Source organism: Amia ocellicauda, chromosome 10 (genome assembly GCF_036373705.1).
Source record: "Amia ocellicauda isolate fAmiCal2 chromosome 10, fAmiCal2.hap1, whole genome shotgun sequence".
Lineage (NCBI taxonomy): Eukaryota > Metazoa > Chordata > Actinopteri > Amiiformes > Amiidae > Amia > Amia ocellicauda.
The window spans coordinates 30,945,980-30,972,002 of record NC_089859.1 but is presented as its reverse complement, the minus strand read 5'-3'; the positions used below and the strand labels follow the sequence as shown (position 1 = coordinate 30,972,002).

At 39.3% G+C, this 26,023-nt stretch overlaps 1 protein-coding gene across 1 annotated transcript; it reads right to left on the bottom strand.

The window, feature by feature from the left end:
• Positions 1–1,283: 1,283 nt before the first annotated feature.
• LOC136760480 (Y+L amino acid transporter 2) lies at positions 1,284–25,760 on the bottom strand. The gene is made up of 10 exons (XM_066715903.1): positions 25,532–25,760; positions 16,451–16,979; positions 11,584–11,709; positions 10,730–10,874; positions 10,131–10,254; positions 8,568–8,671; positions 8,020–8,116; positions 7,727–7,876; positions 7,283–7,466; positions 1,284–6,480 (listed from the first exon to the last, which is right to left on the bottom strand). Exons 2-10 carry the CDS (start codon positions 16,893–16,895, stop codon positions 6,386–6,388), a joined length of 1,470 nt encoding a protein of 489 aa, XP_066572000.1. The 5' UTR covers positions 16,896–16,979; positions 25,532–25,760; the 3' UTR covers positions 1,284–6,385.
• Between the last annotated feature and the right edge of the window lie 263 nt (positions 25,761–26,023).

Below are 26,023 nucleotides of genomic sequence, written 5' to 3'. Positions count from 1 at the left end.
GTTCAGTCTCAGTTTAACCATAGTTGAAAAATATGTCACAAAAAATCCCCGAAAAGACCAAGAGATTGATTGCCTCATTATGAACAGTGACAATATAAAAGGTTTTCAAAACATTTTTAAAACTGCCATAGCCCTTTTCTATTAAAGAACCGAAAATATTTTTTCTAGGCAGTTTAGTTTGAAGAGGTCTGCAATGCCTTGAACTTCAGTGCCATCTACTGGGGTTTTGGATAAGCCATTGCAAATGCATCCCTTGTACCATGCACCCACCTATTAAATACAGAACAGAGAAAACACAGAATTCCTTTCTGAAAGCTTTAAAAGAACATGTAAAGCAAAATTAAAACATATGAGCATCACTAATCCAACAGCAGGCTTAGATGTGAACCTAGAGCTGTACAACACACCTAAAGACTGGGATACTGTATATGGCCCTGGCACACTCACCACTCAACAAAACACAGGATTTTATTAAGTCTTATAGGTGAACAGAAAAATTGTCAGACACAGTATTCAAGAGTTAATGGTTTGTCGTTTTGAATGAGAACGTATTGCATTAGAAACCCCTGCAACTGAAATTAGTTTGACCAGTAGATGGCATAAGGTCCCCCTTTTCCATTTAATTTTTTTCAGTTCATTGTAGCTTGCATTTTCACACTACAAAAATGAATTGATTCATAACACTCCAACATATAATTAATAGATGTATTAGTTTCCCTGACTCACTATACTACAGAGTAAATATGAGTCAGTCATTGAAAAGTTGCAGAAAATATCAAGAGACTCGTGTGTGGTAGAAGGTTGATTCTTTATTGCGGCAGCAGCAGGGGAGCCTGACGGGAAGTTTCCTCAGACAACATTGAACTGATAACTCAACATTTCTAAGTTATATTTGGTATTTTATGGGTTGTGTACAAAACAGAGAAGACAGTTTTTTCCTTCTTGATTGGTGCAAACAAGTTACTAAGCAAAGTGTAACTAATTATCAAGAGACATTAACATTATTTGCTACATAGACTTTATGAATGAATAACCTCTTGGTCAAGGATGCTAACAGCACATTTTGTTAAACAGTAAGATAGCTATATTTGAAATTATATAAATAAGCTATACTGTTGAGAGAGGCTGTGTCACCCCTAGCCAGGTCCAAAGAGTAACAGAGAAACAGAGCCACCTTTAAAACTATAGGAATGTGAAATATCTAGAAATATTAAATTTAGTTCTTCAGTCATGAAAATCATGAAAGGGTTTGTATTTAATGAAAACATGGACACATAGTGAAATGAGTTTAATTATCAGTTAATCTTTATTTGGACAGAAACTTACAGAAATTGTACAGATACAGAATGATAATAAAACAGGATACCACTTTGGTGCAACATTAAGCACCCATAATGCACACTGGGAACACATCAATTTGTCCCCGACAATTCGTCCAGTGACAATCCGTCCCTGCGACAATTCACCCCTATAACAATTCCTCCCCATCATTAAACGTTCTCCACATTTTTAACCATGAGTGCATTCACTTATTGTAGAGCCATAGAAACATGTGTATATATAGTAGGCAGGCTATATATATATATATATATATATATATATATATACATACATACACTCACCTAAATGATTATTAGGAACACCTGTTCAATTTCTCATTAATGCAATTAGCTAACCAACCAATCACATGGCAGTTGCTTCAATGCATTTAGGGGTGTGGTCCTGGTCAAGACAATCTCCTGAACTCCAAACTGAATGTCTGAATGGGAAAGAAAGGTGATTTAAGCAATTTTGTGCGTGGCATGGTTGTTGGTGCCAGACGGGCCGGTCTGAGTATTTCACAATTTGCTCAGTTACTGGGATTTTCACGCACAACCATTTCTAGGGTTTACAAAGAATGGTGTGAAAAGGGAAAAACATCCAGTATGCGGCAGTCCTGTGGGCGAAAATGCCTTGTTGATGCTAGAGCTCAGAGGACAATGGGCCGCCTGATTCAAGCTGATAGAAGAGCAACTTTGACTGAAATAACCACTCGTTACAACCGAGGTATGCAGCAAAGCATTTGTGAAGCCACAACACGTACAACCTTGAGGCGGATGGGCTACAACAGCAGAAGACCCCACCGGGTACTACTCATCTCCACTACAAATAGGAAAAAGAGGCTACAATTTGCACAAGCTCACCAAAATTGGACAGTTGAAGACTGGAAAAATGTTGCCTGGTCTGATGAGTCTCGATTTCTGTTGAGACATTCAGATGGTAGCGTCAGAATTTGGCGTAAACAGAATGAGAACATGGATCCATCATGCCTTGTTACCACTGTGCAGGCTGCTGGTGGTGGTGTAATGGTGTGGGGGATGTTTTCTTGGCACACTTTAGGCCCCTTAGTGCCAATTGGGCATCGTTTAAATGCCACGGCCTACCTGAGCATTGTTTCTGACCATGTCCATCCCTTTATGACCACCATGTACCCATCCTCTGATGGCTACTTCCAGCAGGATAATGCAACATGTCACAAAGGTCGAATCATTTCAAATTGGTTTCTTGAACATGACAATGAGTTCACTGTACTAAACTGGCCCCCACAGTCACCAGATCTCAACCCAGTAGAGCATCTTTGGGATGTGGTGGAAGGGGAGCTTCGTGCCCTGGATGTGCATCCCACAAATCTCCATCAACTGCAAGATGCTATCCTATCAATATGGGCCAACATTTCTAAAGAATGCTTTCAGCACCTTGTTGAATCAATGCCACGTAGAATTAAGGCAGTTCTGAAGGCGAAAGGGGGTCAAACACAGTATTAGTATGGTGTTCCTAATAATCCTTTAGGTGAGTGTATATATATATATATATATATATATATATATATATATATATATATATATATATATATATACACACATACACACATACACACACACACAAGTATTTTGTATTATTTATTATAATGTATGTTTTTAATTGATACATTAATGTGAGACTGTAAACCCAATAATTACGTTTTTTACAATTAGTCTCAACAGGTTTAATATTAAAACTCTGTATCAGTTGCAGTGGTTAGGGAATAGCACTGCAAACCTGGTGATCTGGGTTCAATATAGAGCTTTAACATGAAACCTATTTTAAGTAGCTTGCAGCCGTCACTGCCATCTGTCATGACTAATTGTAAAAATAATTAATGGGGTTAGTCTCAAATTAATGTATCAATTAAAAACATACATTATAATAAATAATACAAAGTATGTGTGTGTGTGTATTTATATACATTTAAATAGCCTGCCTACTATATATACACGTATGTGTGTTCTATGGCTCTTCAAGTGGAGAATGTATAATGATGGGGGTGAATTGACACAGGGACGGATTGTTGCGGGGACGGACTGTCATGGACCCATGCACACTCCACTTAAGTTACAAATGGTGGCAAACATTAAGAACCATGGGAATTACAATGAGATACTATGGGGAATGACATGAATTCACGAGGTAGAAGCATCGGGCAGTTGTGTACCATAACCTTTTTTCACATATTCAGACTATATAACGTAAGGGTTGCAAAATATATTCGCCACCCTCTATCAATACAATCAAAACACTGGATAACTGTAAAGAAAGTTATGGAAAACATCAATGAATCCTATAGAGCTGTCCAGCTGCCTTAAACATATTGTATATTTGCCTGACTACAGTTACATATAGCTAATACCAGCACTGGACATTCAATTCTAGGAAACTAAATACAGAGTACAGAGTGTAACTCTGTTTGAAGGCACATACAAAAGCTGCTCTTTAAAAATATAGATTGGAAGGAAATGGACTAAATATGTATAATGACAAAGCTATCTGTATCTATATCATGGTATAGAAATTGAAATTCAAGCAGACAGATGGGTTGTTTGTCATTTTACAAACATTTTTATTCAATCTGTATTAAATAGGAAATTCAACATTTGATGACTGAATCTGACCATTATGTACTATTTTTTGGCATTCTTGAACTACACAAAAAAAGGCACTTTAGAAGTCATTTTTTACAATTTAACTGACAAATCAGGGTGTCAATAGAAACCCAAAGCCTTTAGATGTGATACTACAGGGTCGGCAATACAGGTTACAATAGTTAAAAGATGAAATCGCAATCCTCCCCTCAAAAAACAAACATACATTAAATCTTTGCTACTTCATTTTCAGTTTCTACTTAGGACATTTTTGAACTTGATGAAAATGAGCCAGTCCAATTGCTGGATCAGCAGCATTTTCAATTGCAATGCAGTGACATTACTAAATCAAACAACACAGATCTCAATAGTTCCACATCTTAATAAAAAACTGTACCTGTCTATCGCTGCTTCGGACATGCAATGCCAATGTGCTGAACATGGGAAAGTGGGAAAGGCTGGTCATGTATGCGCTCCATTAAACACTGAGTGTAGATGGCTTTGCTTTCCTCTGCTGTTTGTCAGGTGCTATTCACAAAATGTACGTTTGAATAAAGTGATTCAGCTTATTAGGTATAAGAGATATCAATTTCTATTGGTACATATTCGTAGATTAAAACCGGGGGGCATGGGCCCATTTGCTCACTATAGGCAAATGCAGGGGAATCCCTGACATTAGACCCATGGGATTCCTGCGCTTGATCTAATGAGCGCATCAACCACCGCCTTTATTAATAGTATTTCCCAATGAGAGTGAATTGGGTGTCAGTGACTGATGGAGTAAAAGACACCCAGAGCCCTCCGCAAGGCAGGGGGGAATAGTTCTGCTCCGTGTGGCAGGATTTTTTAGTTTGTTGCGTTTGCCAGGCTCCCTAGTGGGAAAACTAGGCATAGATTGTTTTTCTTTCCATTATTAGCACGGTTTGGAGCCCTAATATACTCAAGCTAAGCCCATACTGCACCACTTTTCATGTCAGCCTTTTGGTCGTTGTGAGAACCTAGGCCAGTGACATATGGCGTGTCATTCCAGATTTAAATAATTGTATTTTTGGCAGCATGTTCATAGGTGGCAGTTTTTCCATTACGTTTCCACAGAGGTACATATAAAAGATTCTACAATGTTTTTGTGGCAAATGCAATAAATAAGATGATCTATGGTTTTGGTTTTAGACATGAATGCAGTTAATCACAGCTTTGTTTTTTGTAATGCCTTGTAAACCGTCAGCTTACCTTTTGTTTGATCTCGTTCAGAGATTTTCAGCTTGTGGAGAACTGAATGCAATAGATATTTTAAATACACTGATAAAGTTAATTTGTTAAATATATAATTTATGTGTACTTTATTGCTGTCCTGTAAATGTATACCCCATTTTAACGGTGTAGAAAAATATAAAAAAGTAATGGTGTGATGGTAAAACAAGAACAATTGGATATGAAGAGCAGAGATCCAGTCTCTACACTGTTGGAATGACCCTTCTCCCTCATTCCCTACATGGTGAGGTACAAGACCAAAGATAAAAGTGCACTGCAATTACCAGCTGCATTGCCGAAAGAGAATGTTTTGTGAACAGTGAAGAACAGAAGTTTGTATTATACACAAATGTTTGCTTCGAGCGTAGAGATTCCCAAATACTGCATTGGGACTTTCTTGTCCTTCGCCGGAGTGGTCAATGTGTGTAAGAAGTATATCACAAAAGAGTGAGCAGACAGCCTTTAACTGTTTAAACTACTAGAACTAATAAAATAAAGCCAATAATTATTTTGAAAAAATCCTAACATGCCTCTATCACAACATGTATCCTGTCTCAACCAAACCTGGTTAAGATGGTCCTTTTTTGACTCTTCTAGTATGAATTTTGAACTAGAACTTTTCAAATGTACATTTTAAAAGAAACTTGAAACAAAACTTAAAAACAATCAAATGTAAAAAAACAAACCTTTCCTGTTCCTTTCACTATCAACCCCCCAGAACAGAGGTTGGAGGAACATTGTTGAGAAAGGGGCTCCACTGCAGTGATAATGTTCATAGTCACGCTTCCGGCACCGAGTATCGCCCTCAATAGCCTGTTGTTTATGCTGCCTTGAAGCCTCTTCACAGTGCAGGAGAGCGCCGAGCACGACGGACGACAACCAAAAACATCCCAGCAGCCTCCGTTTGCCAGGTGTCTAAAACCAGGCAAACATTTTACACTTTTCCTTTCAAATAAAATAATTGTTCAAGAATATTTTTTTTATAAAATGTTCCCACGTGTTGCTACTTAAACATGTAGCCTGACAATATTGTGTTTCACTGGAACTACATTTTACCAACTAAAAAAGCCAACAACAGAAAAAAAAACAAAAAGTGCCTTCATAAAAGTTAACCATAATAAAAGACTAGACTTTCCTTATGATCTTGCAGCTCACTGTGCTCCCGTCAGGCTGGCTGCAGCTTCTCTTGCAAGTCTTTACTCTAGCTTGGATTCAGAGATATTGTCCAGGTCCAGGTCCGGATCAGCTAGGCAGCACATACACAACTTCTGAGTGTTCAAGGAGAAGAGATCTGAAAAAAAAAAGACTGAGCGCATGAAGTCCTCTATGGTATGAAGTCCTCTGTGACAAATATACAGTGAATTCCCATTATATAAATGTTAGTTCTTCGATCTCATTTCAAACATTGTTTCCAAATGTAAGCAGAATGTCAAGATAATAAACAATTCTACAAAGTCCCTTACTGTGAAACACTTTAAAAGCATGCAGTAAATGAATAGTGGATTTTGTAATAATCTGAAAGCAGAGTTTGGAATAAGGATGTAGGGCTTGGTAAGAAAAGTTAGTGACGTGGAGCTGGAAACAATGTGCGGGATATCCAGTCCCAGTACCTGCTGGCCCAGATACAAAAGCTTTACTCATGAGGTAATTCAAGAAACATGCTTGCTATAGGTGAAAAACAGCTGAGTAGCTAGTGTAATGTGTCAAGAATAAGACTCTTTAAAGCTGGCCTTTGATATGGAACACTGTTAAAGTTGTAGTGTCTGATTTTTAAATAATACCACCATTTTGATTTCCCCCATTACATTATACTAGGTGTAGGATCTTTTTAGAGTTTCGCCACTTTATTTCTGAAGACCAGAAAGTTACTGAACTGGCCTTTCCTCATAAAAGGTATACAGAGCTTTCAAAAAGAAAAGCACTACTCTCACAATAATATATGTTTCTGAATGTTCACACGTGTTCTTGAATGACTAATTCACCCCTATGCGAGTCTTTTACAATGCACTTTCATACAAAGTTCAGTCACAGATTTGGAGGTTTTCATTAAAGTTTTAACATTAAGGATGCAAGTGTGATGGTGTGGAGCTCACCTAGCAATCTGCCAAGGATGGCAGGGCGCCTCTCCGGAGGGAGGTGCACACAGATGTAGTAGACTGGGGCCCCTGACAGAGCCACTGCTATTCCCACCAGGGAGTTCACAGTGTCACTGTACAGAGGCATCACTACCAGAAAGATGCTGCAGATACAGTAGACTATTGGAAAAAACAGGCTCAGCTGGGGAAAGAAAAACAACAGTGTTACGTCACCGGTTATGGACAAATAAGTTAAATTTTGTGCAGCTCCTTTCAATCTCACGTATACTGAAATGTTGTAATGCTGCCCACAGTAGAACACGTTTAAGTTCAAGATCAAGATCGATAACTGAATATTAGAAGAAAACAATGCTGAAATGTGTATGTATGGGTGTGAGCAAAGGGGTAAATCCTCCTCATTTCACCAATGAATTTCAGAAGTGGGAGTTTTGAGTTACTCACCTTGACCGGTCTGGGCATTTCTGGGCGTTTGATTCGAAGGTATATCTGACTGGCGATGGAGAGACCAATGAACAGCCAGTAATTAAAGCTGAAGTAGTTAATGAGCTGGAAGACATCCCTCACACAGAGGTAGACCAGGGACATCACACCCTGACAAGAAACAGGAGATTAGGCCCTGTTTTTTTTGTCGCTTCTAAGAGAAAACCTGACAATTGACCACACACTCAAGGTAATCATGGAAAAAGTGCATCAAAAAAGGCGGACCAAGTGTTGCTCAGCCCACCTTCACTTACATTGAAAAGCAGGGCTGGAATGGGAGTGTATCTTCTTACGTGGATCATGCACAGAATGTTAGGCAGGTGACCCTCTCTGGAGCCTACAAAGAACAACCTGTAAGGGAATGGGAGAGAAGGTTTTAGTTTAAATACAATTTAAAGCAAAGCCAGAAGCACTGCATCCCAGGGCTTACCTTACTATCCAAGAGCTTTTGTTTTATACAATTTCCAGCAGGTAACTTAAATGGGGATCATGCATTGCATTCCAGAGCAAAATGGCAAATGTATTTAATGGTTCCTGCTTGTGTGTTCATAAAAAGATGCATACCTTTTAACTAGCTTTGCTGCTGCAAGTAACTGCTTTAAAATTAATTTAATCCTGGTGGTGCTTTTGGGTTTGCAAACAAACTAATGTAATGTAATTCACAAATTCGTAGGTACCATGCAATCTTGTTAGTGTTTGAGTTTCCCACAAAATGCATGGGTTTTATTTGCTGTGAACTCAATTTTTCCCCGGCTTATTCTGAAAAGCTCTTTGTTTACAAGGTCCATATTTATTTACTTACCTTGAGCCAGCGATAATTGAAGAATTTAATCCACCATAGCAAGATATGGCCACCGACAGCGGGATCAGCCACTTTACATACCCAAGAACTTCATCTGCAAAGGTCTTCAGGAAAAAAAAAAAAAAAAAGTATTTTGGTTACTTTAAAATACCACAATAAACTAACACTATATGATGAAGATGAATGGTATGAAATACAATTGGAATTCAAGGCATGTGCAGTTAAACTAGGTTAATCTGCAATCCTGCCAGCCAAAACATTCATATCAGTGCAGACAGACGTTCTGAATGAACAACCACGTGAATAAACAGGCCTAAAATTAAGAGTAATTGAAGATCTTGAACTAGAAGCATTTATCCAGGATAGCCATGATCAATGAAGGGATATTGTGCTTGAACTGCTGAAAGTAAATGTACCAGAGATGTATCTACTCAAATCTATCCCCTGTACTAAAACTCCTAGTACAGACTTAACCATTGAGATGCATTTTGTTTGTCATTTTCCACATGGTCTCAAGTGAATTACAAGCAATTATAAAGTCTGTGAAAGCTTGGGATGTAACTGGACCACAAAATAGAAAAAATCTAAATCTAAGATGACATTTTGATTGTGTTCTATTACATTTCTATTGTGGTGTGGACATGTGTGCTTGGTCTCCTGCTGCACAGGACTTGGTCATCTCAATAGTTAGCTACACACTCCTTTAATAACAGTCACAGACTACATTATTGCCCTCTTACTGCATGTAATCTGTAGGATTTGCGTCTATTCTGAATACAAGGGGGAAATATATTAGGGTTACACCCAAGGCTACTCCAGTGAGCTTTCTAGTTAATTTCCCTCCATACTTGTTGGCAATCTGTGTAAAGTTATTATTATTATTTTTAAATAAGCTTTCCTTGGGGAGAACAGCTAGTCAGATAAAATCAAAGCTTTGAAGAAAAATAACACACAAGAATATAAATTTAAGACAGCATCAAAATAAGCAGTTCCCACATTTTTAGGTTGGCACCCGTTTTACACATTTGGGTCACAACACACACCACCCCTCACACACTCATAATATAATTCATATTTTCAAAAGAACTAACGCTTAACAATGATGAATACACTAGCACACTTGTTTTCATTTCACTTTATACCCTTATTTGGCAATTTACACACGTAATACCAGAATTTCTCTATGCATAAACCTCTTCTTAATCCATCTACTACACATGAGCGTGATGCTGTTACAAAAAAAGCTACTTGAGCGGTCCCAATCAGACTCAATCAGCATAGTTAAAGATATAGTAACACCCACTTTTGATTTCAAACTATTTTACCCGTTATTTAAAAAATAATATAGCATCTGTTATAAATAGGATTTAATTGAATACACTTCTGCAGTTACTGACTTGAAACCAGTCTAAACACATGACACTATCAACTATATGGAACTATCAATTTACAAAGGAACAGTCACCTACATCCCTAGCTCAGTTAATCAAGCCATAATCCATAATCCGCGTCCACACGTGCCAATTGTTAAAATCTTACTCTTCGCCATAAACCTGTACTTACCACTGCCACAGCGTCACTGGCTAAGATTGTGTCCAGGTCCAAAACAGTGTAATAAGCAATATTGGTCAAGATGTAGATAACAGTCACAATTGGCATTGAAATGGCAATTGCCAATGGCAGGTTCCTGTTAGGGGGTTTTAGCAAAAACAGGAAAGAAAATTAAATTAAAAAAGGAATTGAAGACTGTGGACATAATCTGCAGTCTAACCAATCTTTTAGTGGCAAAGTTTGAGTATTCTTGACAAAATGTAATTCAGGAAATAGAACAGAAATAGTAAAATCAGCAAAGGTTTCATTCTCAAAATAAAATGTTGGCTTCTTTTATGGGTCTTCCTAATAAAATAAACATGTTGAAGAAGTAAATTACTATTGTAAATACGGCACACTGACCACTCCCAATACTTGTATATAATCATAATACATTAGAGTTTATCATTACATAATTACTTATGCAGAACATCATATAACATCATGACTGAATTTCAACTACATAAAACACTTCTACTGAATAAAATCTGTATAGTAGAGATTACTAACTCCATTGACAAAATATATTTTGACTAGACTAGTTTAGACTACCATCATAACTGAACCATTACCGTTCTGGGTTCTTGATTTCTTCAGTGACATAGTTGAGGGTGTCCCACCCAGAGTAGGAGTACAGAGCCGAGTACAGAGCCAGCGCCATATCCCCTGCATTTAGCTTGGAGTTGCTAAAGGAGTCCTCAAAGTTTTGAGTGTTCCCTGCAAGACATCATGCAACACATGAGGGAGAAACAAAGTAAGATCAATATAAGGCCCACTTTGCAAAATCTTCAAATCCTCCCAAAAGAGATTTAAGGCATCACAATCTACTGGGGTATAGGCAAATGCAGCCAAGAGAAAAAAAAAAAATTGGGAAAAAAAAAACAAAAGTGGCTTTGGGAGTTGCCGCCATCTACAATGGAAATCTCCTGTAAGCCACGCTTACTGTTCATGTAAATGCAAATCCAAATATCCTATTATCACTGACAAGTGTGCTGCAGCTGCATGTGCAATATCCTGAATTAATACAAAGGGCTAGCTCCAGTAACATTTGAAAAACATCAATATGAATCTCTGCACATTTTCCACAGGGTGTATTATGCAATATTATGCTTTAATTGATGATTAATAATCTTAATTCATGCCCAGGAGCACTTTTCCTTCCCCAGTGTGCAGATTTAGTTAGGGCTTTGCAAATTAAGGAAAACTGAAGATAAATTCACCCATTTCATACCTTGTGATGGATGAGGTTTCAATCAAAAACAATGCATTTTTCAAACTTGACTGATGGTGAGTTTCAGCCTTCTAACCTGTAACCTACATGTCTCCTTCCCAATTCAGAACACTTTCGCTAGAAGAAGCTGGAAACTATTAAGACTTCAGTATTCAAAATTGCGAGCAAGGGATGGTCACAGCAAGAGGGCCTTACCTTGGCCAAGCTTCACCAGGCCGGCGATAATGATGACAATCAAGGCGAGGACCTTGGCCACAGTGGAGACGACCTGCAGTATCGCCCCCCACTTTACCTTCATACAGTTCACAGAGGTGAGCAAAACTGGGGAGCAGGAAACACAAACAGAACCCATCAGTACAGCACAACAATTACATGAACGCTTGCCAGTGTTTAACCAAGCATGCTGTTCCTCTTGAAGTCTGGATTGGACCTCAAGTGGAGTAGGAATCCGAGGAAACAGCAATTTAAAAACCTACCCAGTGGACAGCCTACCCATGGGTGAATAAAGGGATGGGTAACTACAGTCCTCAGGGGTGAATTTCTGCAGGTTTTCAATATACCTTTCAATTAGCAAATGATTAATACTTGGAAATGGCAGATTTTACTTGATTATCCAAATTAGATCAATTAAGAAAATTTAGATCTAGGCCGAAACTAAAACCTTTGGGCCTTTCAGCTTTGAGTTACCCAACCCTGTTCTACCTCATCAACCTATAGCTGATTTTGGCCCTGTGCCCAGCCTAGGTAGTCTGTTAATGTCTGAAGCACATGTTCCATGACTTTTGTAGATAAAAGTACATCCTATTGTTAATTTAGACGTTTCCATAATTCATTTCATTATATTGCAGAACAGTGTTTCCCAACCTTTTCAAACCGAACACATACTTACTCAACATAACAATGTGAGAAACTCGGGCTTGTCCAGAGTCACTTAATACCGAACTGTGTAACTTTATCAAGGATCACACAAAATTGACGATGGTAATTTGAATTAGGAGTGGGTTTGATGTAATATCATCTATAGGATAAGGTCAACACTGTAATGCAGGATCACATTTTGGAATAAACATTCGGAATATAACTGAACATTTAGATTTTTAAATACAATTTTGACAGAGAATATATATATATATATTTTTGGGGTTTTAATTAGGTACAGATGAAGGTAGGAATGGTCTTACAGTTACAGTTAGGATGATTATGTATTATTTTGAGTAATATAGCTTGGTAATCCACTTAAATTAAAAGGTCAAAATCATATTTGGGTTACATTTTGGGCCAAGCCAGGGTTATGATTAGATTCCCCAGTTCACTTGGGCTATTGTTAAGGATGGGGCTGTGTTTTTATGGTCTAACCAGAAACTGCGGTTGTCTAGAATGGGGGTTTGGGATGTCAGGGCCTAAAGTTGGGTAGGTAACCTACTGATGTAATACAATTGTGTATTGCATATAGTCTCACCATTCAACACTGTAGCCTCACAAGAAAGAATAAAGATTCTGATTATTATTTTGGTGTCAGGGTTATTAATGTGTATCCCTGTATGAATTTAAGATTTTTTATGTTTAAAGACAGTAGGTAACCTATTGAAGTAATTCAACAAAGAATCTACATAACTTTAAATGTTAAATGTTGTGGCACACCAATCATTGTCTAATAACTATAAGACTACCTTTCTCATGTGCAACTTTTCATAAATTCTCTACCAACCGTTTATGCCTGATGGTACACCAATGTGCCACAGCAAGCTGGTTAGGAATCATTAGTATACTATAGACACTTAAACCAACTTCACTTTGAACATGAATTCCCAAAGAATGCTCAGTCAGCACTAGTGCATTAACTCCGACTCCACTCTTAACTACATGAAATCAGTCTCTCTGAAGACATCTGTGGTAAAGAGAAGATGGAAGTTGAAAACTTCCCTGCAGGCTGCAAAACAAGAGACATTATGAAAGTTGATCTTAAGATATTATTTTAATTTCCTCTGCTTTGATATTTCAAACAGGAAAGATATGTTAGTCTGTATGTATTGCTCTGAAAGTAAGCAAATTCTGCTTGAAAAGGACAAAATTGCAAAACATTTCAATAACTGAGATTAACAATAATAGGCGTACATATTTCTACATAGCAGGGTCTGTTGTTCACAAAGCCTTGTAGAAACATGCAGTGCATTGGAGAGAGAGTATTTGCTCTAGTCTGATGTGTGGAAGTTTAAAGTAAGGTAGATCTCATGAAAAAATAGGCCTGGCACTGTGTAGCATCATTCTTGTTTAGCGGGGTCCTGCAGAACACTTTACAGACCTATTCTACCCTGAAACAAAAAGGATTTGAAAGTTTTCAACACAGAGAATGTGGATTAACATGTTTACTGTAGCAAGGTGCTGAACTTAAACAGTTACACATGAAAATGATTAGCAATTTGTCCACTCCCCTCATGATGCATCAGCCAAGCTAGAGCTTTCTGTATTACACAGCTCGTGGCTTTCTGATGCTTTTTTTCTTCAAATAAATTTTCAGATTAAATTCAAATATAAATCAAAGAGCCAAACAGTTTAGGGTATATAAGACAGCTGGCAAGAAGGCAAAAGTAATTTAAACATTTATCTGTATTCCGATTTATTTTTAACTAGAAGGACTAGAATACAGATGACATGCAAAAATGTGACTATGAAGACTACTGACCTGTAACTGTATCTTTAACAGATCACTAACAATTTCTAAATTAAGAATAATTTCCAGAGTACTTTATGGGCCATTTGGCCCGTTGCTCTCTCCATGCCTCATTGAGTCAAAAACAAGTTGTCAGCAAAAACTAAGTATTTTCTACGAAAAACAAGTCAATCACTTATCTATAAGGATTTACATTAATTCTTACTTTTCCAAATGAACGCATTTAATGCAGGAGCTTAAACCTATAAATAGTGTAGTAATCCAGTCATTCAATGGCATCAGGTTAACGTAACATCTATTTTGCTCTGTACGAGATTGGTCTTCCTCCAGTTCAGTGAAATATACACCGATCAGCCATAACATAATGACCACCTGCCTAATATTGTGTAGGTCCCCAGTCTGCCATCAAAACAGCCCTGACCCGTCGAGGCATGGACTCCACTAGATCTCTGAAGGTGTGCTGTGGTATTTGGCACCAAGACGTTAGCAGCAGATCCTTTAAGTCCTGTAAGTTGCGAGGTGGGGCTTCCATGGATCGCACTTGTTTGTCCAGCACATCCCACAGATGCTCAATTGGATTGAGATCTGGGGAATTTGGAGGCCAAGTCAACACCTTGAACTCGCGATTCATCAGACCAGGCCACCTTCTTCCATTGCTCCGTGGTACAGTTCTGATGCTCACGTGCCCATTGTAGGTGCTTTTGGCAGTGGACAGGAGTCAGCATGGGCACCCTGACTGGTCTGTGGCTACGCAGCCCCATACGCAACAAACTGCGATGCACTGTGTGTTCTGACACCTTTCTATCACAACCAGCATTAACTTTTTCAGCAATGAGCCTTGGCCGCCCATGACCCTGTCGCCGGTTCACCGCTTTTCCTTCCTTGGACCACTTTTGATAGGTACTGACCACTGCAGACACCCCACAAGAGGGAACACCCAACAAGAGCTGCAGTTTTGGAGATGCTCTGGTCCATTTATCTAGCCATCACAATTTGGCCCTTGTCAAAGTCACTCAGATCCTTACGCTTGCCCATTTTTCCTGCTTCTAACACATCAACTTTCAGGACAAAATGTTCACTTGCTGCCTAATATATCCCACCCACTGACAGGTGCCATGATAACGAGATTATCAGTGTTATTCACTTCACCTGGCAGTGGTCATAATGTTATGGCTGATCGGTGTATATGCTTAGCACTACTAATTTATCTATTAACCTTCATTTTCAGGCTTGATGTCAGATACGAAAGCATAATTTGCATTGGAAAATACAGTCTATCCATCAAGCCAACATTCCCCTATGCACAGACCATAAAAATTATAGTTTTGTTTTTCCTTTTTTTCCCCTATACGTTTGTAGTATTCTATGGATTATTGTTCATACACCTGCCCAGTCTTATTTAAACATTAACTTTAGGGGCGTCTTAGGGAAGTGTAAATAAAATGTTCATGTCACTGACAGGATATAAGCCAGTATAGGAAAAACTATTTTAAAACTGCCCTAAAACAATACTGATGAAAGGTACTGCCTAGAGTTATATTATGAATTTAAATCACACTTTGCACACGATATGCAAATATACAGTGATAAGACCATTTCAAGCATAATCCTTTTGTCTTAAAGCAGTTTTGGGCCTTTCCTTTTAGTGGTTAACTTTAGATTGGGCACAGGAACGGCAGTGCTCATCACAATGAGAGAGAGCAGACCCCAATCAAGTCCACAGGCACAGCCATTGTTTACCGTTCATGAACTAGCTACTGGAATTTGACAAATCCATCACTGTTGCACTGTAATTTAAGACCTGTCGCATTCTGCTGGAAACACTTCCCAGCCCATTTTCTCAGCAAACACGGGCCCAATGCAAATCACTGCCAAGTAGAACTTTAAAACCACAGGAGCACAACACACTGCAGATCATGTTCAGGGTTACAACAGAATACTCTAAGCCAACACCATTTTTTGTTTTTTGGAACATTTGAGCTGATCTCAATCTGAAGCCTTCATTCAGTCTTTATACTATTGGAATTTGGCAAGTACTTAAAGTATAGTTAGCCTTTGAGAGAGACTAGTACACACAAGGGGTGTGGGAATTAATTGCTAGAATTGTACTTAAATAGTGCTTGAACTGGATATGCAGTAATCTCGTTTTCAATCTTGTGTTTGAATGCCTATGTTGATATTACACCAAGAACACTCGGTGGTATACTTTGCATGCATCAGAAACTGAATTGTGAAATTTATGCCAAAATACCTGAAACTGGAACACTGACATTGTCACTAACACTGACAGGCATTACTTCACTGAGGATAAACAGACACAAACCTTTGCCACGCATTGTTTTATTCATTTCCCCTATCTGAGATTTGATGTCTAAAAAGAGTTCCTCTCACCTATGATCGCAGCGGCTATGAGTCGCACGGCATCATAGGGGGGATGACAGGTGGGGTAGAAGGGCTGCACAAGGTAGTTGGAGAAGGTAAGTGCAATAACCGCCTGGCACGCTGGCTCCACAATCATTAGGGAGGTCCATAGCCTGATGAAGGCCAAAAAGCCCCCGAAAGACTCCAGGATGTAGGCATAGCTGGCTCCAGATTTCCTGATGGTGGTTCCAAGCTCTGCGTAGCAAAGCGCTCCAAACACAGAAAAGATGCCTCCAATCACCCACACCAGCAGCGAGAGCCCATATGAGCCGCTGTACAGCAGGACACCCTTGGGCGAGACGAAGATCCCAGATCCGATCATGTTCCCCACGATCAGACAGACCCCATGCAGCAAGGAGATCTCCTTCTTCAGCCGCACAGAGCTGTTTGAGGCTGTGTCAGCACCTTTGGCCATGTCTGACACTTGGCTGAGCAATGGGACAATCTTTTGCAAAGCTCAGCCAAGACTCCACATTAACTGCTTGGTCCACAGGGAGACCTGAAAAAGAACCAATGAAATGTTTAAGTCTCAAATCTTTGGTGTACAAAACATTTCTATAGGATTTTTTTTGGGTTGTTTCATGGTTTGCCTTTTTATATTGGTTATAATGAGTTAAGTCTTCATGAAACTTTGCAATACAATATATAAAGGCTGCATTAATTCAAAACAATATAGTTAAATTAACTATGCCTTAGGTCAGATTTAAAAATAAATATGAATACCCTCCCCACACACAAGAACATTCCTTCAGGAAAATTGGAAATAATTTTGTCTAGACAATGGCATTAGTTTTAACCTCGTATACCGTCACCACATAACCATAAACTAAGCAACATCTTTTAGAGGATCAAGTTCAGTTACAAATATCTTCTAAAAGACATGTAAGTACACCGAAACACAAGTGCAGCTAAGCTGGTTTTGGACATGGAATGTACAGAATAGTAATTTGATCCATTTCAGGTTTGTCAAGGTGCAAACTCAGAAGTCTATAAGCCTATCCATAGAAATAAGCTCATGAAACTTGACATAGCCACACCTAGTTTTTAAATTTTATTAAAAAGCCTTCTGGTACTGGCTCTATACAATGGCAGATTAATTTGCAATCTGGTTTAGCATTAAGATAATGCTCTCATTAATTTATGGAAAACCAGCAATGCTAGTGAAGAGACCACAGGCAGTGCAAACTCAATACATTGTCACAGGAATCCATATCAACCACTAAGAGTTAAGTATTCATGCACATGGGCAGATTAATTATCTTTTCTAAAGCTGCAGCTTTCAGGCACACTAATGCATGGTCTTGTGACTTTATTTTGTTTCTTGTTGGTGTATTATTACTGTACGTTTGGATTAGTGTCCCTCTTTGTTGTGTAAGCCCTACCATAAGGACCAGAGCAACTATTAGTAATTGAATACTAGGCCTAAGTCCAAAAATACAGACAAACGATGGAGTGACTGGATATAATACAACATCTAATATAATCCTCTTTGTACAATACTTTACATTTTCCTCGTTTTGGTTGTGCCCCACAGTCAGTCCAAAAGCCAACGTTTGTTAGCAAATGTCATTAGACAACTTAGCTATTTACCAACCTATACCATTGGTGGAGCTGTGCAGAGCTGCGCAGATCTGTGGAAATATGCGTTACATGAACACTATCGGCGTTTTGTGACCAGATGCGTCTCATGTCAGACAGCGCAGTCTCCAGATACGCGAACACGATACAGTTTATTGGTAGCTGAATTGTATGACTCAATGACACAGTAAATAGTAAATTATTCAAAACTTTAAAATACCGATATTGAAGGTATAGTAAAATTCCAAACCGGTGCGTAAATGAATACTGGTATATCATTTTTTTACGCCGGACGCCGGACCCGCGGCTACGGGCAACTTCATCCTACAGCACAGCCCGCTGAACGTTTAGTGGCCTTTAGCTACTGTTGACTACCTTGTTCCCTTGATTTTGGCAGTGACAGTTCCTGAAAAAGGCATTCGCTATGGTTGTCATTATTCACTTCACTATTGTACATTCAGCATATGTAATCAAAGTGGTTAACTGGCAAAGGAAACAATCTAAATTTACAGGGATTGTTTAGAAAAGCAGTTTACATAAATGGACGGTTCTTAAGATGTAATGATATGGGATAGCTTGATCTTAAAATATTCCACTGTAAGTAACTGTCAGGGTTTTGCTACCACAAAATACACTTGTTTAAAATATATTGATGTCACTGGAGCTCCCAGCGTTTGCATATAGTACTTAAGATGGATGTTTGCTTTTATCAACCTACAACTTGAGATTTGCAAAACTAAAAAATTGAAATTTCCCTTTTTTTTTTTTATACCATCCCAATGTAGAAATCATTTAGTGTTAAGTCATCCCATCATTGCAGCCCTTGTACCAAGACAGAAGAGACCAAGACATATAAACACACAAGTCATGCACTGCTGAGTCACACTGTGGAAATGTGCCATTGAAGAGGACTGACATCTTCCACTGATAACTTTATGTTAAATAAATGTATGATCTGTGTATTGGTCCTAAATGGTTTTCAACAGGGCATTCAATTAAATGAATGAATTATTTGTTATAATAATGCAACTTTGTCACCGCCCCCAGCAATTTACGAATGTGGTTTTCTTTGTATACCACTGTTCCTCCTATTGCCCAATATACAGTGGGGGAAAAAAGTATTTGATCCCCTGCTGATTTTGTACGTTTGCCCACTGACAAAGAAATGATCAGTCTATAATTTTAATGGTAGGTGTATTTTAACAGTGAGAGACAGAATAACAACAAAACAATCCAGAAAAACGCATTTCAAAAAAGTTATACATTGATTTGCATGTTAATGAGGGAAATAAGTATTTGACCCCTTCGACTTAGTACTTGGTGGCAAAACCCTTGTTGGCAATCACAGAAGTCAGACGATTCTTGTAGTTGGCCACCAGGTTTGCACACATCTCAGGAGGGATTTTGTCCCACTCCTCTTTGCAGATCCTCTCCAAGTCATTAAGGTTTCGAGGCTGACATTTGGCAACTCGAACCTTCAGCTCCCTCCACAGATTTTCTATGGGATTAAGGTCTGGAGACTGGCTAGGCCACTCCAGGACCTTAATGTGCTTCTTCTTGAGCCACTCCTTTGTTGCCTTGGCTGTGTGTTTTGGGTCATTGTCATGCTGGAATACCCATCCACGACCCATTTTCAATGCCCTGGCTGAGGGAAGGAGGTTCTCACCCAAGATTTGATGGTTCATGGCCCCCTTCCATCATCCCTTTGATGCGGTGCAGTTGTCCTGTCCCCTTAGCAGAAAAACACCCCCAAAGCATAATGTTTCCACCTCCATGTTTGACGGTGGGGATGGTGTTCTTGGGGTCATTCCTCTTCCTCCAAACACGGCGAGTTGAGTTGATGCCAAAGAGCTTGATTTTGGTCTCATCTGACCACAACACTTTCACCCAGTTCTCCTCTGAATCATTCAGATGTTGGCAAACTTCAGACGGGCCTGGACATGTACTTTCTTGAGCAGGGGGACCTTGCGGGCGCTGCAGGATTTCAGTCCTTCATGGCGTAGTGTGTTACCAATTGTTTTCTTGGTGACTATGGTCCCAGCTACCTTGAGATCATTAACAAGATCCTCCTGTGTAGTTCTGGGCTGATTCCTCACCGTTCTCATGATCATTGATACTCAATAAGGTGAGATCTTGCATGGAGCCTCAGACCGAGGGAGACTGACAGTTATTTTGTGTTCTCACCAAGCTGCTTGGCGATGGTCTTGTAGCCCATTCCAGCCTTGTGTAGGTCTACAATCTTGTCCCTGACATCCTTGGACAGCTCTTTGGTCTTGGCCATGGTGGAGAGTTTGGAATCTGATTGATTGATTGCTTCTGTGGACAGGTGTCTTTTATACAGATAATGAGCTGAGATTAGGAGCTCTCCCTTTAAGAGAGTGCTCCTAATCTCAGCTCGTTACCTGTATAAAAGACACCTGGGAGCCAGAAATGTTGCTGATTGATAAGGGATCAAATACTTATTTCCCTCATTAACATGCAAATCAATTTATAACTTTTTTGAAATGCGTTTTTCTGGATTTTGTTGTTGTTATTCGTACAAACGTTAAACGTTAATTCGTTAAACATACAAAATCAGCAGGGGATCAAATACTTTTTTCCCTCACTGTAGATAAAGCAATTTTCAAAACTTACATGTATGATTGATACTTTTAAATACATTTGTAGTCAAGCTGAGCTTTGAGATTGCTTATTTTAAAATATATTTGTGAAACAAATATTTGGGTATATACATATTTTAAGAGTTATTATTATGAATGATTGATTATTATTGATTTCTTAGCAGACACCCTTATCCAGGGCAACTTACAAGATATAAGCAGTGTTGTATTACACTGTATGCAAGATTACTCCGAAAGCCTGCCTCATGATGCTGAAATGAGCTTTGAACAAAAACAGTCAGAACTGTTGTAAATAGGCCTAACTTAAATAAATATCAACCTATGCGTACTTTTCAACTTTTCTCAGTTCTAGGATTATAATAATAATGAACCTCACAATTGAGTCACAATTGCCTATGATGATTTTCTATATAATGTAGACGGTCATTAAAAAAACACTGGCTAAATAGGTTAAGACATAATGCCTTAAAGGAATGTTAATTACAACACCAAGTGCAATGAACAGATTTCCTTGAACTAATTCAGCTTGTGAAGTTATGTCCTATTGGAAATTGACAATAGGTGATTCCCTCTATGTTATCATCAGCTCTTGTACCAAGACAGAAGAGACCAAGACAGATAAACACACAAGTCATGCACTGCTGAGTCACACACTGTGCAAATGTGCCATTGAAGAGAGACCTAACATCTTTCACTGATAAAACAGAAGGCACACAGGAAGCTACAGGGTTGACTGTTTGCCAGCACAAGAAACCAGCACCGCCAGTTCAACCTACACATTGACCAGACACTCTGGAAGCTATCCTTTAGAATAAACTTTTTACATCTTAGTCAAAGCACTGTTAGTTTTTCCAAGGGCAATTAATGAGTAGGCTCCACATACAAAGCAAGCACAAGGGAGGGAGGGGGAGAAAGGGTGTTCACAAATGATTACTGCCATAAACTTCATAAATTAAACACACTACACTCGGATATATCCTAATCCCCTGACTAGACTTCTCCGCAGCAACATGTACGATTTGATAAGCCAACTAAAGCAATGATACTTTGGCACTGCATTTGACTCGGCACGGTAGGACGATTCAGAGGAGGTAGAATTCAGGATTCCTGGGGATTAAAAGGCAAGGACTACCTCCACTTTAATTGGAACTGCTACTAATAACATGTAAGTGCCTTTTGTCTGAGCCAGAAGTTAATTGAATAACTCCAGGTCGCAAACCATTGAGTGTCAGATCCACTGCATGAAAAATCTTGCTGCCATGCTGACCTTCAGATCAGGGAGACGTCAAAATTAATCAAGCAAATCCATCACCTGACAAGCTGCAATTAACATATTTCTCAGCAACTTCAGAACAATTAAGCATGAACCATGAAGGTAGGCCCCTTGATGCTTCAGTCAGTAGGCAACTTCAGAAATGTCCTTCAAATTGGTTTCACACACCCTCCCACTCTGTCTTCTCTTAATGTTCAGAAAAATGCCAAATGTACATTATAATAACAATAAACAAGTGGGGTAGTATCACAATTCTTGTAGGATGCTTTTCAAAGAGTTAACAAAAATATATATATTTTCATTGCACTATTAGATGGCTGTTTTTCATCTCTTAAAAAAAGGGGTTGTAATCGTAACATGACTTTATGAATAATGCTCGAATTAGATATTCTCCTCATCTCATAAATTACAAATTAAAACGTAAAAAAGCTACACTTAGTTCAATAGAAATACTAGACTCACAGTGGAAATACACCGATCAGCAATAACATTATGACCACTGACAGGTGAAGTGAATAACACTGATAATCTCATTATCATGGCACCTGTCAGTGGGTGGGATATATTAGGCAGCAAGTGAACATTTTGTCCTGAAAGTTGATGTGTTAGAAGCAGGAAAAATGGGCAAGCGTAAGGATCTGAGCGACTTTGACAAGGGCCAAATTTTGATGGCTAGATAAATGGACCAGAGCATCTCCAAAACTGCAGCTCTTGTTGGGTGTTCCCTCTTGTGGGGTGTCTGCAGTGGTCAGTACCTATCAAAAGTGGTCCAAGGAAGGAAAAGCAGTAAACAGGGTCATGGGCGGCCAAGGCTCATTGATGCACGTAGCGAGCGAAGGCTGGCCCGTGTGGTCCGATCCAACAGACGAGCTACTGTAGCTCAAATTGCTGAAAAAGTTAATGCTGGTTCTGATAGAAAGGTGTCAGAACACACAGTGCATCGCAGTTTGTTGCGTATGGGGCTGCGTAGCCACAGACCAGTCAGGGTGCCCATACTGACCCCTGTCCACTGCCAAAAGCACCTACAATGGGCACGTGAGCATCAGAACTGGACCACGGAGCAATGGAAGAAGGTGGCCTGGTCTGATGAATCACAAGTTCAAGGTGTTGACTTGGCCTCCAAATTCCCCAGATCTCAATCCAATCGAGCATCTGTGGGATGTGCTGGACAAACAAGTCCGATCCATGGAGGCCCCACCTCGCAACTTACAGGACTTAAAGGATCTGCTGCTAACGTCTTGGTGCCAGATACCACAGCACACCTTCAGAGGTCTAGTCGAGTCCATGCCTCGACGGGTCAGGGCTGTTTTGGCAGCAAAAAGGGGACCTACACAATATTAGTCAGGTGGTCATAATGTTATGGCTGATCAGTGTTTATTATGATATGCGGTTGCATTTTTATTTTGAAACACGTACAACAACTATAAACATCTACAATGGCTTCAAACTACCACACAGGGGACCTCTTTTGGACAAATCACCCTAAAAAGAACTTACATATCCTCCATGAGAGTAGACAGATGTTTACTGCACAATTCCTATATTTATACATGTTTTGTTCATGTTTTTCCTAATTCCTTTGTTGAATAACTACGAAGCATGCCAGGATTGCTGAACAATAAGCTCAAAGGTTGACTATTTAACAGGTAGACACTTTTATTCTGTTGGTTTAAATCATTTTTCAAAGAACATCCACAGGAGGGAACGGTTGGCTTTAGTTCCTCCTCAACTTTGTGACATTATTCATTGGCAATACATTTGTTTATGATGTGCAATAAAAAATAGCACGCCCTTGCCTCAAAAATGTTTTCCATTTTTCCTTAGACAAACAGCTTCCAGGAGGCTTTTTTTCTTAGTTCAAGTATATTCCCAGTTCTCAAGGCCCACCCGGGAGTAGCCAGTTTGTGGTGTTATCAATGTTTTTATTGGATCTAGACAACATTTGTCTGAGAGCTTCTGCAATTAGCTTGCAAAACATGACAGAACAAAAACAAATCAAGGCGATATGATTAGGCTTAGAAAATAAGATCAAGTACTTGGCAAATGTCAAGTCATTCTATATGAAACTGACCAGGGCAGCACACCACTGACTGAAGCTTCAGTGTCACACTATGAGACTAATTAATCCAATGTTTAACTAGATAGAGCAAAGACAATGCGTTTGTATCCATTTACATAGTTACATTACATATTAACTCCAATCATTAAAAAAAAAAAACACTTGGATTCTTAGATGGACAGTCAGTGCCTGCCCTGCTTACACTTTATGAGAGCAGCACTACAAATGAAAGTCAAAAGGGCATTGAAATCCGTTGCTTGCACATGCCTAATTGTCATTTATATGCATGGTCATGCAATGCCATTTACACTTGAGTCATATCACAATTCCCCCTAGCATTTAAAAAAAAAAAAACGTGCATGTGTTTGAATATTTCTGCAGATTTAAAAGTGAAAGTCTAGCCTGGTCGTTTATCACCACCCCAACACGCTGAGCAGGTTGTCTTACCCGAAGGGCAGAAACAGAGTTGGCAATCAAAATAGTATTTTTAAATGAATCGCCAAAGATATTGCACTTGGAGTGTATCACCAATCAAATCTGACATGTATCTTCTACGCAAATGGGACAATATTGAACCAGAACACATTTTAGTCCTTATTACAAATACAGTAACACGCAAACGAAAATGCATTCCTCAGGGTATGATATTAGAGAAACAGTTCATCATATGAAATCTGAAAAGAAACCAAGCAATTAAAACAAAAAGAAACATTGTTACGGTTATAATCGTTCTTCCACGTGGATCGTTCTGTGCCACATGATGGTTTACTGCATCGTATTTAAAAGGTCGCCTGCAATTTATATTTCTTGTACGTCTTGTTACTAAATATTAAGTGATGCGATAAGCGAATGATACACCGTTTCGGAAATAACAAAACTCACAGAACCACTTTCTAATGTGCATCTAACTGTGTTGACAACGTGTCATTGTTTCTTTGGCTTCATTTTTTTCTGCTCTACCACACAGAACCAATGTTAACATTGCATGTTTGGTCGTGAACAAATAGTTTAACCCCCAAACCCGTCTAATTCCTCATAGAAATGAGCGACAAGCACGGATATCCAACTTCAACTTAGAGGTTTTTAACTGGCAAGCTGAGGCAAGAGCGATATCTGCCGACGGAGAGGGTGTTTTTGTGGACGAACCCAAGCACCCGGCGTGGCAAACTGCATCTACGTACTTAACATACATACACTAGTCATTCCTCAACACTGTCTTTTTCAGATCCGAGTCACAAATGCTGGCAAACTACACATTTATCACATGTACCACACACCATTCACTCGTCCTAAAAAAATAAACACAATAGCCCCAAAACTGGCACACGTGGTTTGAAGGATGCTGTGACAGATCTCGGATGAAATCATCCCTGCTGCTCTCCCGTGTTTAAATCGTTAATAACAACGTATAATATAGTATTTCAACAAACCCACTCTCTTCATACTACTAGATCCTGTTTCACACCTAGGGAGGATAATAGCTGTAGTAAGGTAGGTCAGAAGATACAGATGAATCTTACCTCCACCACTTCCTGGATTCAGAGTGTATCACCAACTTATTTATAACATGTATCTATATATTTATATATGTATATATATATATATGCGGGACGCTGTCATCGATTTTAAAAACAAAGGGGACTACTTTAACGTAGATGCTAATCTCCCCCCAACCCCCAACTGTTTTCCGTTTGTGGTCTGGGTTGCGTAAACCGAGTCTGTAGAAGGAGCCCAATTTGAATATTGCAATGGGGAGTCAGGTCCTCCCCCAGTGCAGCGTGTTCCTCAGGAAGCCGCCGCGCTGCGAGCCGCCGCTCCTCACCGTCACACGACGCGCCGCCCCTCGCCGGCCTCTGGAGCAGGAAGAGCCGCTCCTGTCATTCTTCGCATGGGTTTCCGTTTGCGAGTCGGATGGAGGCGCTTCTCGACAAATGAAGCTCCAGCTGTGCGTGGCGTTTGCGGCCGAACATCTGTGTATTGGTACCAAATGGTTTCCAACAGGGCATTTAATG

Coding starts and splice junctions, on each gene's coding strand:
- LOC136760480 (XM_066715903.1), bottom strand. CDS start 16,895: ATGGCCAAAGGTGCTGACACAGCCTCAAACAGCTCTGTGCGGCTGAAG. Junction 10,255..10,729: donor GAAATCAAGAACCCAGAACG/GTAATGGTTCAG, acceptor ACCCCCTAACAG/GAACCTGCCATTGGCAATTG. Junction 8,117..8,567: donor TCAATTATCGCTGGCTCAAG/GTAAGTAAATAA, acceptor ATTCCCTTACAG/GTTGTTCTTTGTAGGCTCCA.